Source organism: Rhamphochromis sp. 'chilingali' (genome assembly GCF_963969265.1).
Source record: "Rhamphochromis sp. 'chilingali' genome assembly, chromosome: 19".
In the NCBI taxonomy this organism is placed as follows: Eukaryota; Metazoa; Chordata; class Actinopteri; order Cichliformes; family Cichlidae; genus Rhamphochromis; species Rhamphochromis sp. 'chilingali'.
In genome coordinates this window covers 20,328,559-20,345,302 of record NC_137946.1, presented here as the reverse complement: position 1 = coordinate 20,345,302, position 16,744 = coordinate 20,328,559, and the positions used below count along the sequence as shown (strand labels likewise).

The 16,744-nt window shown below is 41.3% G+C and overlaps 1 protein-coding gene across 5 annotated transcripts in view; it reads left to right on the top strand.

Moving 5' to 3' along the window:
• LOC308386983 (transcription factor COE1-like) overlaps positions 1 to 16,744 on the top strand; it is a 91,969-nt gene that overhangs the window by 68,944 nt on the left and 6,281 nt on the right. For 2 of the 5 annotated variants that reach the window (XM_080866842.1, XM_080866841.1), the window contains exons 11-16: positions 3,552 to 3,640; positions 11,908 to 11,973; positions 12,058 to 12,220; positions 13,115 to 13,300; positions 14,033 to 14,230; positions 16,270 to 16,338. In XM_080866842.1, the coding sequence (XP_080722968.1) occupies positions 3,552 to 3,640; positions 11,908 to 11,973; positions 12,058 to 12,220; positions 13,115 to 13,300; positions 14,033 to 14,230; positions 16,270 to 16,337 (770 nt within the window). In that variant the 3' untranslated portion in view covers position 16,338. The remainder of the gene's footprint in view (positions 1 to 3,551; positions 3,641 to 11,907; positions 11,974 to 12,057; positions 12,221 to 13,114; positions 13,301 to 14,032; positions 14,231 to 16,269; positions 16,339 to 16,744) is intronic. The other 3 variants (XM_080866845.1, XM_080866844.1, XM_080866843.1) reach the window with 2 other exon arrangements.

The window sequence follows — 16,744 nt, the reverse complement described above, 5'->3', positions numbered from 1 at the left end:
CCAGACCACTCCATCATGTTCACATAATTATCCTATGTGGATCTTAAAAATCATAATTTGTCCAAAAACTTTCCTTGGAGCAGGGAGAAGTACTGTCCATGACAGTTTAACATCTGGTGTTTTTATAGCTCTGCAATTTATGAAGTTATCTTGCTAACAAATTGCGGTTCAGGACATAACAGAAACCAGAAACTTGGGTGTGATGTGATAATAAAACAGACATATATCTAAAACACACACACACACACACAGAAACTAGAAAACAACACAAGATATTCAGCTGCAACTAATTTAATAGTGCTGGATGTGGAAAGTACCCGATATCACTGCAGCTGCACACTTGGACATCACACACGTGCAGACACACCTACTGTGCATCCATTCATGTGTCCATTTGTCTTTGTCTTTTTTTCTACACTTATTCTTTAACTCAACTTAAGCATACATGGGTCGAAAAATGGGGTGAAGACACATGTTCAGCACATATAAATAAACACAGAAAATCCTTTAAAGCCGTCATCCTGACTGACAGAGCTTTCATGTCTCTACTTGAGTGACATATTGATTGTGTAAAGACTGCAGAGGGCTGTAATTGGGACATTAAAGTGAACACTAAACGCTCTTTAAAACCCTTTAGATTATACACCTGCAGTGTTATTATCATACAAGTGCTTTTGACACCATTAGCGACTGCACCAGGTTTATCCATCTCTGCACATATTTGCATTAACCGCCTGCACTCTATCAGGTCTGCTACCATTAATAATGGCAGTGTAATATCAGTTAGACTGGGCCGCCTCCCCAGAGTTAATGCTTATGTTTTAAGGTATGTATGTATTTATTGTAGATTATATTTATGTAGCTCTGCAGAGGTAAAACCTTAATAAATAAAGCTAAAACTATGCAAGGCAACTGTAGATGTCTCAAATAGTGGTGCAGAAATATACTCACTGCCATCAGGGACATATGTTCAATTGCTCATTAAAGTAAATATCTGATCAGCCAAACACATGGAAGCACCTTAATGCCTTAAGGATTGTAGATGTGGTCAAGACGACCTGCTGAAGTTTAGCTGTTCATGGCAGCTGTGGTAATGTAAAGGCTTAGGGGACACTATGACAACTGAGCATTGTCACAGCCTCATGTCCATCCCTTTATGACCACAGTGTACCCATCTTCAGATGGCTTTTTCTTTGCACAATAGCACGCCATGTTGCAAAGTTCAAAACATCTCAAACTACTTTCTTGAATATAATAATAAGTTGACTGTACTCAAATGGCATTCACGGTCAACAGATTTCAATCCAGTAAAACACCTTTGGGATGTGATGGAACAGGGAGATTGAAATCATGGATGAAACTGCAGCAACTGTTTGATGCTGTCATGTCAATATGGACCAAAATTTCTCAGAAATGTTTCCAGCACCTTGTTAAATCTGTGCCGTGAAGACTTAAAGCAGTTCAGAAGACACAAGGGAGTCATACCTGATATTAGTGTGTCTGATAAAGTGACCGGTGATCTTAAACTTGAATTTGATGTTGCTACTCAGTGACGTTATAGTCCCATGTGATGCCCAGAGTGTAGAATAAAGGCATAAAAGAAACAGGTCTGTTTGGCCTGTTTTTGTTCTCTTACATGCATCTGAAGAAACACAATTCAGCTTTAATTCATCACGTTTTCTTAACAGCTAGGTTTTCTTCAAGTTTTATAAATTTAAAATCTGAAGTCAAGCATTCAACATTTAACAGCGTTCTGCTTCGGGAGAATATCCACAGTAGTTGCTGAGAGATGTATTTTTCTCAGTTACAGTTTCCCAGCCCGATTTTGAACTGCCGACCTCTCAGTCACAAGCCCTCATCTCTAACTTCCAGGCTTCTGTTGGCTCATGCTGAGCAGGTTCATTATTTTCCAACCCAGTTTTGCCAGAAAACCCCCCCAAAAAACGCTTCTTGATACCAGCATGTTCCTTGGGAACAAAATGTCACAAAATGAGATGTCATCCTCTCTCCTCTCTAGTGAGATCTCCCCGTGCTGATTGCCATAGATGTTGTGATTCTGTCTGTTTATGCGCGCTCAGGCTGAGCACCGGCAACAAGAGCATTAAAGGTGCTACTCTAACTTGTTGTTTTTGAGAAAAGGATAGCATCTTTTGACTTATCATTTATCCGCTGAACTACTAGGAGGTTGAGGCGATGAATGGGAAGGCCTTTGAATTTTTGGTTTATCGTAAATCACCATTAATTTACACAAATATGAGTTTATTGTCTGACTTTGCCCCCAAGAAACACACAGACATATTCTGCTAAATGTAAATCTTGTAGGAAAGTCATCTTCCTGATGACTTAAAGCAAGAGGTGAGAGTGAGCTCTGTTTTTATCTCTCAAGGTTCATGACCAGTCCCTAGTTGTACATTTTACAATATATGACACCAGTGGGATTTTGCTGCAAATCAGCAAAATTGCTTCAGACCGTAAAAGTGGTTAAAAGCACATGGAAAAAAGCAAAGCTGACATTTCTAGAAACAGCAGATGGTGGAACAAGAAGTGAAAGGCTGATGGAAAATCTTATCATACATGTGTAGCCTATAAAAAAAATGTGGTAAAGAAGCTACAATATTGTTGTTGTTGTGACAGGAAGCCTTTGGGATTGTGGTAAAGTGCTTTTTAAAGGATGCAATCTGTGTTTTTATATTAAGATATGAGTTACATGACTTGCATGTCTAATCACATAATTTAGAGTAAAATAGATAAATACTACCTGTCTCTGAGACTCCCTTCAGGAACATATACAGAAGCAAGTAGCTACAGAGACCCACAATATCTATCTGAGGGCTAAAATGAATTAGGTCTGCCTTTACCAGATGAGTATTTTATTTTTAGCAAACCAAGTCTAAGGCCTAAAGACTAGTTGGGGCACCCCTTTTAGCCTCCAGTAGCTAGGGATAAAAATCTGTTTTCCCTGACTTGTTGGTGAGGGTTGATGGAGGTCGTTGGCTGTCGCTTGGTTGAATCAGTTCCAAAGAGACTCCTGCACCAAAAAAAACCTGAAATCTGAAAAAAGCATCCTCCTCCTCCGTACAGTAGTGGTAAGATCCAGTCGTGAAATTTGAAGGTAATAAAGAGCCATAAAGTGCTTTCCCCTCCTGTTAGCAGCTAAGTGATGGACATATTAGAGTGAGCCTGTAATATCCAGCAGGAGTTGGTGGAGGTCTAGCCTGAAAGATGGATTTAGATGGACACAAATATAATGTGTAAAGTGGCACTTTGTGCTGACAAGCTTGCAGCATGAATTTAACAGGTAGTGATTTAGAGTTGTGTCCACAGCTTGTTTCTGTAGCCACTGATTGGCTGAATAAACACTCAATGCAGGTGCAAAGTTGAAAGATTTAAACTCCCAGTTATTGAGTTATGGGTTTATGTCAGAAAACTTTCCAGCTACACCCACAAGTGCAGCATGATGTCAACACTGGAGATGGAGTGTTTCCAGTTGTTCTCAGGAAATTTCCATATTACTTATTCCCTCTGTTTCTGTTTCTCTTTGTCCTCTCCAGCGTTAAACGAACCTACCATCGACTACGGCTTCCAGAGGCTACAGAAGGTCATTCCTCGGCACCCTGGTGACCCTGAGAGGCTGCCAAAGGTACCGAAACAGTTCACATTCACAACTTGCCCATTTGTACCACAGCTTGTTGGACTTAGAATAAAACAAGAACTTGTCTTTTGTTTAGGGATATTTCAAAAAGGACAGAAACTGTAGCTTTACAAAGATGTGAATGAAAGAACTTTGTGCTTATATTTTATTTGCTTTGTATATGCTTGTTTTTTATATTTCTGACGAGAATATGTGTTTTTAAATCTCCTGTGGGCTGTTCTTTTACCTCTTTGTGAACCCTTTGTGTGTCAGTTTCTTAGCTCCACATTTACAGGGTGAGTGCTTGAGTCTCTTCCAGATCAGAGAGTCATATCTGATTATTTGTTTATCAGCTGGAGATCAAGCAGCGTGTTTAAAGGTTCAGCAGATGTAAACAATTAGCACCAAACGATGAGCTCCGCTTTGATACCAAACTCTGTCATCTTGCTCTGTACATGCAGGATGACTTCTCTCAAAGTGTGTGTGTGTGTGTGTGTGTGTGTGTGTGTGTGTGTGTGTGTGTGTGTGTGTGTGTGTGTGTGTGTGTGTGTGTGTTCACAAGTCGACCTGTTTCAAGTCTGAAATTGTGTATCTGTGAAGGCAGAGGTCATGCCCTTGTAAACAGCTGCTGTTGATTGGTTCGCCATTCCTGCTGGAACTAGTCCATGATTGGCTGTCTTTGCTGTGACATCATCAAAGAGTGGGCGCTGGTCACGATGTGATGGATGTGGTGATACAGCTGTGTCATCACGGTCATGGTGACACCCTGGATCAACCACATGTGTTATCAATCAGATGTAATGTCCACCATCACCGTGGGAACGTGTTCAATACGTTACGCAATAAACATAACTGGTGGATTTGTTGCTTTCACTTATGGTAAACAGTAATGAGCTCACTGTTGCTTAAAAGCTAATAAACCTACAGTACGGTCAAATTTAGAAATGAGATGATGAGGATCAAAACATCAACCTTCTTTATAGTAGGTGACCTGCTCTACTACCTACAGCCTGCTCTACAGCCACCCTGGATGGGGTCCTGGATGTCATAGTGAACATGTAGCTGAGTGTAATTATCATTTTTTCTTATTCTTAAGGTTTACAGTGCTCTGCTGAGATGAGCCAGAGACACAGATAATATCTGCGCCATAAATTAAGGTGTAAAATAGTTTTAAAAAAAAAAATGGTCACATGTACAGTACAAAATGTGACCTTTAAGGCGGGAAAACTTTTAAAACCTTATTTGTGGCAAAGTCAGTAACTTTTCTCAGATATCAGCAATAGTTCCATACATGCATTTTGATATAACTGATCATTAAGATTAAAGTTGTAGCTTTCTCCTTTTTCAATGAGATAAAAGTTTGTCCTTGTTGCTGATAACTCCCCAGGGGCTTTTTAAGATGACTGCCAAGTGGAAAGACTTTCTCCTAAAAGTTCTGCTTTAGTTTGGTGATAACACCCCCAGGAGCTGCTCGAACATGGAAACCCATGTCATGAAGCTCCTAGACCACGTTATTTGTGCTGATTTTAATGCTGAAGGGGGTTTGTAGCTTATCAGCTTTTGAATCAGCAGAGCGTTAGCAGTTTTTATGCACTGGAGCTCAGCACTCAGCAGCCCCACTCTGTAACTTTACCCGGTCTGTCACTTTGTGTCTGAGTTTCTGTGGAAACTTCCCAAACTGACTTGTTGCATTGGTGGCATCCTACTACAGTACCACTCTGAAACTCAGTGAGCTCTTTAGAACATGCTTGATTTTATACAGCAGTGACAATGGACCGAAAAACATCTAAAATTAAATGTAATTCAGATGTAGGATCTAAGAGGTGCAGCCCAGTACTTTTGTCCATGTAATCTACGGTAGCAACAATCTGTTCTTAACATTGCCGCCTAACTCTATCTTCGCTTTATCCCATAACCATGCTATTTCCCTACTCAAACCTATACTATATTCACCGTGCACAAATATTCATAGTCTTGTCTGAGGATGGATCGCAGCTGTAGGGGTATGACCATCAACATTTTGTCTTAACCATTTAATCATGGGTGATATAGTAGTATGATTGTTATTTGGACAAGTTTTTCAAGTCACTGCTTTAAAGAATACATTTAAATCAATTTACAACCCAAACAATGGGATATTATGCAGCTCACTGTTGTGGGTTGTGAGTTGTGAGTCACTCTCCTGGTCCATGACGCCAATGGTTCAATACTTCTCAAGAATAGGAACAGTTAATTTCAGTATATTTTTGCACTGGTTAAACAGGCACCTCTTTAATGGTCTGCGTATGCAGGCAATTCTAAGATAGTTCAGTGTAACTCATTACCTATGGTCCATTTGTTGTTTGTTGTGTTGCACTGGGCAGATTGAAAATGTGTTTTGCATTTTTAAGGCTTAACATAAATACAGCATACATTGTGCAAAAAGTTATCGCAGTCAGGGATGGATATGAGGAATGAAGCCAGCCCATCAGAGAAGATTTAACTCTTTTAAAAGCTTTTCTGAGCAGGCCTGTCCTGTTTCAGCTTACTATAAATGCAATAAGTGCTGCAGAAAAATCTGTGCAGGAAATGAGGTTCGCAACCTGAAGCGTGCAATACCATAAGTGATGTTAGTAGGAGCTTCTGGTAAAGGCTGAGTCAGAGAAGTGACTGACTCACTTTTTCAAGCATAATCGGACTTTCTGCTTAATTTGTGAGCAAGAGACACGCCCTGCTAACATGTAATACATAATGCTTCCAGCTTGTTTTGTTGTGTTTCACATGAAATCGAAAAGGGGGGGAATAATAAACTTAGACCACACTGAAAAATCTGCTGTGTTTGAGTTGAAGCTTTCTGCAAAATATGCTGGTAATGTGACAAAATTGCCACTTAACTAACTGGCAACACTGGATGCTAATTAAGTTTTTTCTTCTGTTTCTTCTTCTTGCACATAGCAGGTGTGCATTCCTTAATCCAAAAAACTCTTCATGAGAAAAGTGATGAAAAGTGAAATATTTAAAGGGGGAGTTGAACAATCTTGCCTTATCTCGGCCTTAGTTGACATATTTTCTTTTTTTGGCTTAAGTTTGTCAGTTAAAAAAAAAACAAATGAGCACGCCGAGCAAATAAATGTATCCATAAATACCTTTAGAACCAAATATTATCACATCTGACCCCAAAGCACTATAAAGTATTTTTTTCTTGGCCTGTTTTTTTTATTTCATTTTATTTTATTTTTTTACTCCCATCAAAACTGGTCAGGCTCATTATTGAAGCCATGGAAAATATTTTTATATAAAGCTACAATCAGAGCAACCAAAGTAATGCCATGCATTGATCAGGTGTCACACTGAAGCAACAGATGATAAAGAATTAATCAAAGCCAAACATGAAGCATCTCCCAGAGATTTTCAGTCATGGTGAGATCAAGATGAAGTTCTTCGGGAGCATGAGAAGTGAGGTTTAAGATAATAAGCGTCTGTTCACCAAGGGACATGTCACAGTTTCTTCAGGCACAGGGTAAAGGGTGAAAAACATGGCAAATGAGTTCAGATCACTTTTGAAATTAGACAATGATTGACAAAAGTCTGAGAAAAACAAGTGTACAATCCCATCTCCCCCTCACCTCTGTTCATGCATTTCTCTGAGGCTTACAGCACTGTGGAGCCAATTTACAAAAAAAAGAAAGAGATCATTCTGATGACAGAAAGCTTTTAAAGCCAGACTTTATTTGAATACAGTCTGTACTTTCTTTGTTATTAACTGTGTTATACCGTCAGTGCTCCCACTTTAGATCAAGGTTCATCGCACATGCTTGTATCTGCTTCTGTGTGTGAGTGTGTCTTTGTGCGTGTGATGCATGTGTGTGGCCGTCGCTGGGTAATTCATCATTTTGTAGCCGTGTGGTCGATCAAACTGAGACTTCATTATTGCTGCTCACCAAAGAGAGAGGGAGAGAGAGAGAGAGGGAGGGACTGCATGGGGATTTGTCTTATCTGTTAGTGCGATGCTGGATACATAAGAGAACAATATGAAAATGGTTATAATGATGGCGAGTATGTGCATGTGAGCAGGTGAGCGAAATAAGTTTGGGCGATGGAATATAGTGGGGGTGTTTCGGTTGGCGCCAGAGCCACACACATGCAGACACACACACGTGTACACACACCACAGTCTTGGCTGCTCATCCTGAGAATCGATCAGCCCATTTATCGAAGTTATAGGAGTTTGTTTCCAGGCCTAAAAAGAAGACAGACGGACAGACGGACAGACAAACAGACGGGGCAGTGGAGTGTGTGAGAGGATTACCAGTGGACAGCCGATTCGATAATTGTTCAGTGAACATTCAGGGGATTTTGTTGGCTACACACACACACAAACACACACACACACACACACAAACACACAGCAATATTCAGCTGCCAGTTTGTGTCACTGTGATCTCTTCAACATCCAGCCATATGTACGTGCACGTACACTTTCTGTACACAGCAACGCACATATGGACCGTTACACCTGAAGACACATACAGTAGGCTGTGTTTTCAACATCACGAGTGTCATTTTATTTTGAAATGTCAGCGACTTTTCTATAGTGGTTTCCATCGTTTTTAACATTAACCTGGTTTTAATTCATAAAACCTGAAGAATAGTTATGAGAATTCCCCATCAGATCGCCATTTTAAGGTTATATTTGTTCAGATAATAATCTTGCTTCTTATCTGGGGTATAGATACATTTTGTAAAATCAAGGGCCAAATTTTGCATGTGCACATCACCCACCCACTGCTCGTCATCTGTGTGAGTGATTGCTCAGTCCTCACTCGATGTTTTACCTCAGTAAAAACTTTTCTATTAAGTTTCATTAAGTTCATTTTGAAAATTATCCTCCCTGCTAGAGTAAAAAAGATGATAAGTCTGGGTTTGCTTTAGGGTGGACCCGAGAATGCAGTGTTTCTGCCTCTTCCTCCCTCATGGTGTGACGCGACGCTCAACTCGAGGCTTCAAAAGTAAAGTCCACAAATTCACTTCAATTCAGTCTTACTTAGAGCCAAATCACAACAACAGTCACCTCAATGATGGTGGTATATGTTATAAGGTAGAGACATGAACAGGTGATGCTTCAGTGTCGTAATGGAAGTGAATTGGTGCAGTTCACACATTTCTTTTCTTGGTAAACGGTTATTTGGGAAGCATATTTTCCTTTTGTTGGATCATTCGACACAGACACGTCTCTCTCTTTTCCTTAAGTTCAGGTTTTGGGTGTTCATGGTTTTAAAGGTTGACCAGTATGTGTCACCCTTGTAAGAGTGGTGACTTTCTCTGGTGACTCACTCAGCTGACATTGCTATGCAACTCCTTTTGATGATGTCGTACATAACTGAGGTCATGTCATCAGCATCACCATTATGAGTAACTGTGGTGATGCATGAACACACATATTTGAAACTACTCTAAATCCGTGTGTGTGTCACACATATCTTTGTTGACACCACCTCACCACCCATGAGAAGAAATAAAATCTGAAGCCTCAAGTACTAACACTATCTGGCAGCGTTTTTAGCAAGAGAAGAAACGCTCCCTAAAGGACGTGTGTATGAGTGAACACGTTAGTACCTCTGTATCTGTGTGTGATCGGACCTGATATCTCCCGTGAGTCCACATGTAAAGTATGACATCATCTCACTGCGAGGTGTGACCCTGCATGTACGGCATCCCTAATGGCGCATTAGAAGCGGATCGGGCAGCTAATGTGCCAGCATTAGGGAGGAATAAGTCGTGTGTGCCGTGTCTGTGCCGGCCTGGCACACGCACGTTACACACACATCTGACCCCGCAGAGACTCGGCTCAGCATTTCCTGGTCCTAATGCATACAACATGTGTGTGTCTGCGTGTGTGTGTAATGTATGGTTATCGCATTAGTGCTGGTCATAACTCAGACAGTAAAAGCACCTAGACACCTCCTGTTATTCTTTCTCTTTGCCAGCAGATCTGCCTTCCCTTTAGCTCACCTCCCGCCTCTCTCTCTCTCTCTGTGAGTCTGGCAGACGAACTGTTTGTCTGCATTTTTACCCGAAACAGACAGGAATAGATTATGCTAAAGGTTACAAAAGTCTGGAGAAGCAGTTATATAAACTCAATCAAGGACTTGCATCCTTTATTCGATCCAATGTTGAGTTGGAAAAGTGACAAAACACAAACACACAAAATTGAAATGACAAATGAGTGCTTGTCAGGTATATATTCCATAAATACCTGACAATAGATGAAATGTGGCATGATCAAGAAAGAATCAAGCAGAGATAAAAAGCTGTAAAATTGGACTTTATTGCAGCAATTAAAGTAAACAAAAGGATTCATGGTTAACAAGTAAACATTTCAGAGATGGTTTCCATCACTTGTCATAATTCATCATTATCCGCAGTAAGCCGAGACAGCAGTTGATGGGCAGAAACACGAAGGAGGTGGTTGATCCAAAAACACCCCAGTGAGTTTTGATTTGGTGATTTGCATGTCAAAAACATCCATGCAAACATCTAAACTTGGACAGGATTATGGAAATAAGTAATAAAGTCCACTCTCTGTACCTAAACTTTTACATGTAAATCACCAGATGAGCAGTTTTTAAACGGAAACCTGGAATATTTAGACATGTGCAACTTTTTAAGCAAATTTGAACTTTTTACCTAGTTTCTGAAGCGGCTGCAGGCTGTCGAGGCCCATAGGACGTCAAAACTGGATCGTTGGGCTTTTTGACAACCCGTTAAGTCTCATTCACGTCAGCTAAACGTAGCTGGAAGTGTTACTTATCTGTATTAGCCAGGAGGTAATCTGACGAACATACTTTCCTATTTACGGACAAGCACAACCTGAAAGATTAATTAGGTGATGTATGTGTGCGTCTAAATATGAACAAAGTATTCAGAGTGCATCGATTCCAGACACTTGAATCACGTAGCAGCCAAAGCCTGCAGACCTGATAATGATGATGTTACCAGAGGATCATCTTTCCTTCCCGTTTATCAGCTACTGGCCTTACTGGAACCACTCGAACAGTCAGGATCAGATTTCTGTGTGTGTGTGTGTGTGTGTGTGTGTGCGTGCGTGCGTGCGTGCGTGTGTGTGTGTGTGTGTGTGTCTCAGCTCACCAGTCTAATAATGAGAGGTTAACAGAGAGGCAGCCAGACCATAATAATGTGTAAGAGATTGAATTTAGCACCGTGGACAGGCACACTAAAACTGCTGACTGGCTCTGTGACCTCACACACGCACACACAGACACACACTGATGGAGAGGCAATATGTTCCACCAGGCACAAACTCGCAGGAGAGCACACATGCAGCCAACTGTAAGTACGTGTGTGAGCGTGTCACACGGTGCAGGTTAATACTGTGAAGCACAGAGTAATTTTCTCTCTGTCACCGGGCAGCCTCACGCTGTGGAAACGACAACACATTAACTGTTAAACAAGACACCTTAGACCCCGGGGTGGGCGCAGAGAGAAAGAGGAAGAAACCAAGAGGGCGGGCGGGTGAGGAAGCAAGGAGAAACAATAAAGAGGCTTGGCAAAAGAGCAAAAGGGAGTGGAAGACGGAGGAGACAATTCCCAGCATGTGTGCAAAATGGCAAAAAGGAAGTGGAGGAGAAACACTTGAAGCTGGACCAGGAAAGCAGAGGAAGGGGAGGGTGTGGGGAGGACTGACATGAACAAGTGGGGGAGGGGAAGGCATCAAATCCTCAAATAACTGATTGCACTTTCCATCACAAGATCCAGAAAATGTGAATGAAAACTAGCTTAATCTGGCTTTATTGGTCACCTGGCCTGTTAAACAAATAGAGCAGCACGAGACCAAAACTACTCACACTGTGGTCTATTTTGAACAGAGATGCACAGCAGAAGAGCCTGCAGCACTTTAGATTGACTTCAGAGTATATTTTAAATACCTGTCACCTTAAGATGTCATTAAGATGCACAGGCACATAAAAGCACTTGACTTGACAGCAGGTAATCTGCCTTTAAAAGGACTGAGGAGCAATTTGTTTATCGTGAGTAGATGGTAAAATGGATGTGAAGTAAGGGGAAAGGGAATGCACATGTGTATCATTTAGCAACTATTATAAGTGGAAATTATGGGTGTGCCTTCATGTGTGTGAAGCTCAATTTTACTTTATGGATTCAAGGTTTTTCATACTTCCCGTCTCTTAAGGAAATGTAAGTAGAAAGAAGGAGACAGTTACAGGTGATTAACTGTAATACGTGCTGCTGTCTTCAACTTTTCTCTCTCTTTGTGTCAGGAGGTCATTCTGAAGAGAGCAGCAGACCTGGTGGAAGCCCTCTATGGTTTGCCTCATAATAACCAGGTACACATACACACACCGCATGGAAAGAGGGAAATCAGTACTTTGCCATTGTGTTTATTCTAAAGCGCTTTCTTCTTCCTGCAGGAGATCATCCTCAAACGTGCAGCAGACATCGCAGAAGCTCTTTACAGCGTTCCTCGAGGTCACACCCAGCTTTCCAGTTCAACTCACAGTGGCATGATGGGAGTCAACTCTTTCACCGGGCAGCTGTCCGTCAACGTATCCGAACCCTCACAAGCCAATCAGGGTAAGAATTTGTCATCATGCTGTTTAGTAATTGCCATTAAATACTTAACATCGCTACAGCGCAGCCTAAAAACACCATATGAGCTCATTTTATTACATATTTGCAGGGACATGTTTAAAATTGGTTTACAGGGAACTTTGTAATTTTTGGTTTTAAATCAAAGGCAGGATATTTGTTTCTTTATCAGCCATCCCATAGTATTTAATCTCTATAAACATATATATTTATTATATATATTTATATACAGAATCTGAAGGCAAGACTCAAAATCTCTGGTCTCTGTTTGGAGCTACCTGACCTACTGACCAATCATGTTTAAACAGGCTTCAGCTACATCTTCTTCCTCTTTAGGCTGCTCCATTTAGAGGTCACCACAGTGGATCATCCCAAGCATCCTCCTCTGTCACACCAAACCTCTGCATGTCACTACATCCACAAACCTCCTCTGAGGTCTTCCTCTTTTCTTCCTGCCTGGCAACTCCATATTCAACATCCTATGTCCATTATATCCACTTTCCCTCCTCTGCACATGTCCAAACCATGTCAATCTTCCTCTTGGCAAGGACAAAAAATCACTGTGCAAAGCAAAAGAGGGGTTTCATTTTCTGAAATTCTACCTCAGGCCCATTGCCAATTTAGTTTTGTTTATTCACTATTTTAAATTTTAATTTATAAAAAAAGAACAATACATGGAACGGGAAGTCTGTTCTTTGGCTACACTGGAAGCCCTGGAAATCTTCAATGTCCACACACTCCATGCTTCCACTGTTCCACTTTCTGTGGAGTTCTGTTCTGCAACCAGGAAAATGCTAAATTGAAACTTCCCGTGTGTGGAGATGTGTATTATAAATTATTTTAATTAGCATCACTTCAGTCCTTTTTCCGTATTTCCAGCAGGTTTTGTGCGCAGCAGCAGTAGTGTGTCACCCCACGGTTACGTGCCCAGCTCCACACCTCAGCAGACCAGTTACACCTCAGTCACCAGCACCATGAATGGCTACGCCAACAACACCGGCATGACCAACCTGGGAGGCTCGCCCACTTTCCTCAATGGCTCTGCAGCCAACTCGCCTTATGCTAGTGAGTGGATCTGTGCACCTTTACAATGTGTTTGCACCGCTGCCATTTAATTTCAGGTCCTCCACACTGCCCACATACACCATCAGTACCTTCAGACTCACAGATGAAAGCAGCACCATGCACTCACATACAAACGCATACTGAACCGCGCACGCGCAAAATGCCTGTGGACAGAAAGTGAAAGTCTCAGATGTGCTGTGTGGAGATTCCCCCATGGGGCTTTCTGTCACAGCGTCTTCAAAAACAATCACCAACTCACGGCTCATCGCTCCATTTTGTCCTCCGTCCATCTCTTCCCTCCTTCCCAGAGTGCCTTTTATCTGACAGCCACACCTCTTCTCCCTCTGTTGGTTAATTGCATCCTATTTCCATTTAGCAGAAAGGAAAGACCAAAAAAAAAAGCAGAGAGGGAGGGAAGAGTGGAGCCACGTAGAGAGAAGCGAGATTTTTTTGTTTGAGAAGAGTAAACTGGAAGACTGGAACCATCTGGTGACACTTCCCATGAAGTTCATTTTAAGCCACATGCAATAGATGGACATCTGACAACTCTGGAACCTGATTTGTTTACAATGAAAAGCAAATTTTGCCTGTATTTGCACACCATGAGCACACTTTATATCTCAAATAGGGAAGAAGGTGCTCCCATTTCATTCAAAAGAGAATCAACTATTAGTTTCTGAAGCTTTAATCATTTTTATTTTAATTTCTGTCTGCTCTCTCCTGTCTCTCCAGTTGTTCCATCCAGTCCTACTATGGCCTCCTCCACCTCTCTTCCCTCCAACTGCTCCTCCTCTTCTGGTGTCTTCTCCTTCTCTCCAGCCAACATGGTGTCAGCAGCAGTTAAACAAAAGTCCGCCTTTGCTCCGGTAGTCAGGCCCTCGTCGTCCCCTCCATCCTCCTGCACCAGTGCCAACGGCAACGGGCTTCAAGGTAATTTAGCATGTTAGTCTATCATATGGTGCTTCGAGGTAGGATTTTCCCCAGCACATGAGTTTAGGATGATTTCGTTCCTGTTTTTTCAACTAGTCTGTCACATCATCCTCTAACTCCTCTCAGATCCTTACTGCATTGTGAGCACATGCACACACTGTTTTAGGGTTAAATATTTTAGATTAATGAGTTTCTTTGGTCCAAACTGGTCCCAACATCCCCTGTGGCGTTCCTGTTTATTAGTGAAATAACGGAAGAGCTATTGACTGGATTGTAATGAAAATGGGTACAATGCTATTCCAAATAGATTCAATTCAAAGTCAGAGTCTCGAGAGTCTGCATGCTTATGGTAATAAGGTGATTCTGGGCTAAAATGACTTTCACTCATTAGTATTAATTTTCTCTTTTCTGCGCTACAGGCCTGAAACACTACAGGCAACAATATCTGTGGTGTAATGAGGCTTATCCAACTTAAAAAATGCTAAACTAATTCTCCTCTCTTAACTTTGCCACTTTTGAATAATAAAAATATCCCTTCCAAAGCTTTAAGTTGAATCTGGAAAGTTCTCGTCCCTTGCCACTTAGAATAGCCCTTATACACCAACATAAGTTTATGACTGGAAAAGGAAGGAAAATGTAAACGCGGAACTTTAATTCAGTGTTATAAAAGTGCAGTTAATGGGTCAGTGGCAGCATTTTATGAAGCTGCAAGTGCAACAAGAAAATAATCCAATGCTGTATTTCTTTCAGTCCTAGCTCATGTCACATTGTGCTATATAGCAGCTCAGAATGAGACCAAGGCAACATTTCTCTTCTGTTTCATAGCAGACTAAACATTATCCAACACTTACAAATACAGCTGCTATTAAGAAATGTTGCAGTCTCTATAAAGGTTAAAACGCCATAAACAACCACAAAGATGACAGCCACCTTCCCCTAAATCAGACAAACGCTAAATAACTGTGTTGGATGTTAACATTTGCAGCCCTCAGAATATTTTTGGTTCCCCAAGGCCTCAGCCATACAGGCCTAGAGACTAGTTGGCAAACTGATGCCAGCTTGCCATTGCTATGGAAAGGTATGTGCTACCTAACCAGCTGGTTTAACGTTTCTGGAGGTTGCTGCCTGTTCCTAGTTGAAATCAGTCACATAGACTGATTTCATGAACTAGACGTGTCCTTGATTCAACACAGCTGACTTAAATGGCTAAATTACCTCCTCAACATGTCTTGAAGTTCTCCAGAGGCCCTGTAATGAACTAATCATTTGATTCAGGTGTGTTAACCCAGGGTGGGATCTAAAACCTGCAGGACACCAGCACTTGAGGCCTGGAGTTGCCTACCCCTGCTGTAGACGGTCTTGTCTACAAACACCATCCAGCTACTTTCCAAACTGTAGCAAAACTGTGAAAAGTGTAACGCAAACTGGAAATGGCGATTGTTTGACTTTAAAGTAAATGTCACGTGTTTTGAACCATATTGGTTACAGGTATAACCTTTACTTTGAAGGCAAACCTTCTTTTACCATTTTGTGTTGCACTTTTTCACGTTGTACTCCCACTCGGCAAGTAGTTAGCAAGTATTTGCAGACAAACGTGAAAAACTACCGACAACAACAATAACTTTGGTGATTTGTGAGAGTCACCAACCTCCAGCAACCACTGCTAGCCATTTGAAGAATGTATCATGTCCAATATGGCAGACAAAGTGCGCATTTGTCACATCTGGAAACCTTAATACCTCTTTGGGAGCAGCGCCATGGTTGCCAACAGGCTGTCTCTAGGCCTGTGTAACTAAGAGTAAATTGGCAAGCAGTGACCAAAACTTTGAGAACGCCACGTTTAAACTATTTAAATAGCTTTTTTTTTTAAACTTTAAACTATTGTATCTAAGTTTTATTTTTGTTTTGCTTAATAGTTTGGATTAAAACATTTTCAGTTCTTTTTCCTGTCTTTTCTTTTTACTTCTAACCTCCCCTCTTTATTATTCCTCTGAACTGCCACCCTTCCCTTATCATTTCTCCCTTCCTCTCTCTACCAGATCAAACATTTGTGGACTCTAGCAAGTACTCAACAGCCAGCTCTCTACAAGGCCTGGCCTTCACCTGAAGTATGTTCCTCTACTGATTCTTCCTTCAGCTCTGTTAACTCATTACATTGGAACATTTACTCAACTAATTTCACTGAAGCAACCATTGCCGTGTTTCACATCTTCCACTGAACGATTGCTCAAACACTTTCCTGCTTTTTCACCCTTGTACGGCTTTTCTTTCCCTCTCTCCCGCCTCATCGCCAACTCTTCATTCTTCTCGTGTACAGATCAAGAAATTTGTTTTGCTGGGTAACTCCTCCCTGTCTTCCTATTGGCTGGGAAGAAAGATGGGAAGTTAGATATTTACAAAGACCCCCACCCAAAAAAGACATTTGGAGTGGAAAATTTATTGCTCAACATCACTGGCTTTGTGTAGCTGTATGTGAGCGTGTGTGTAGAGTGAGCATGTGCGGGGGTGTGGGAA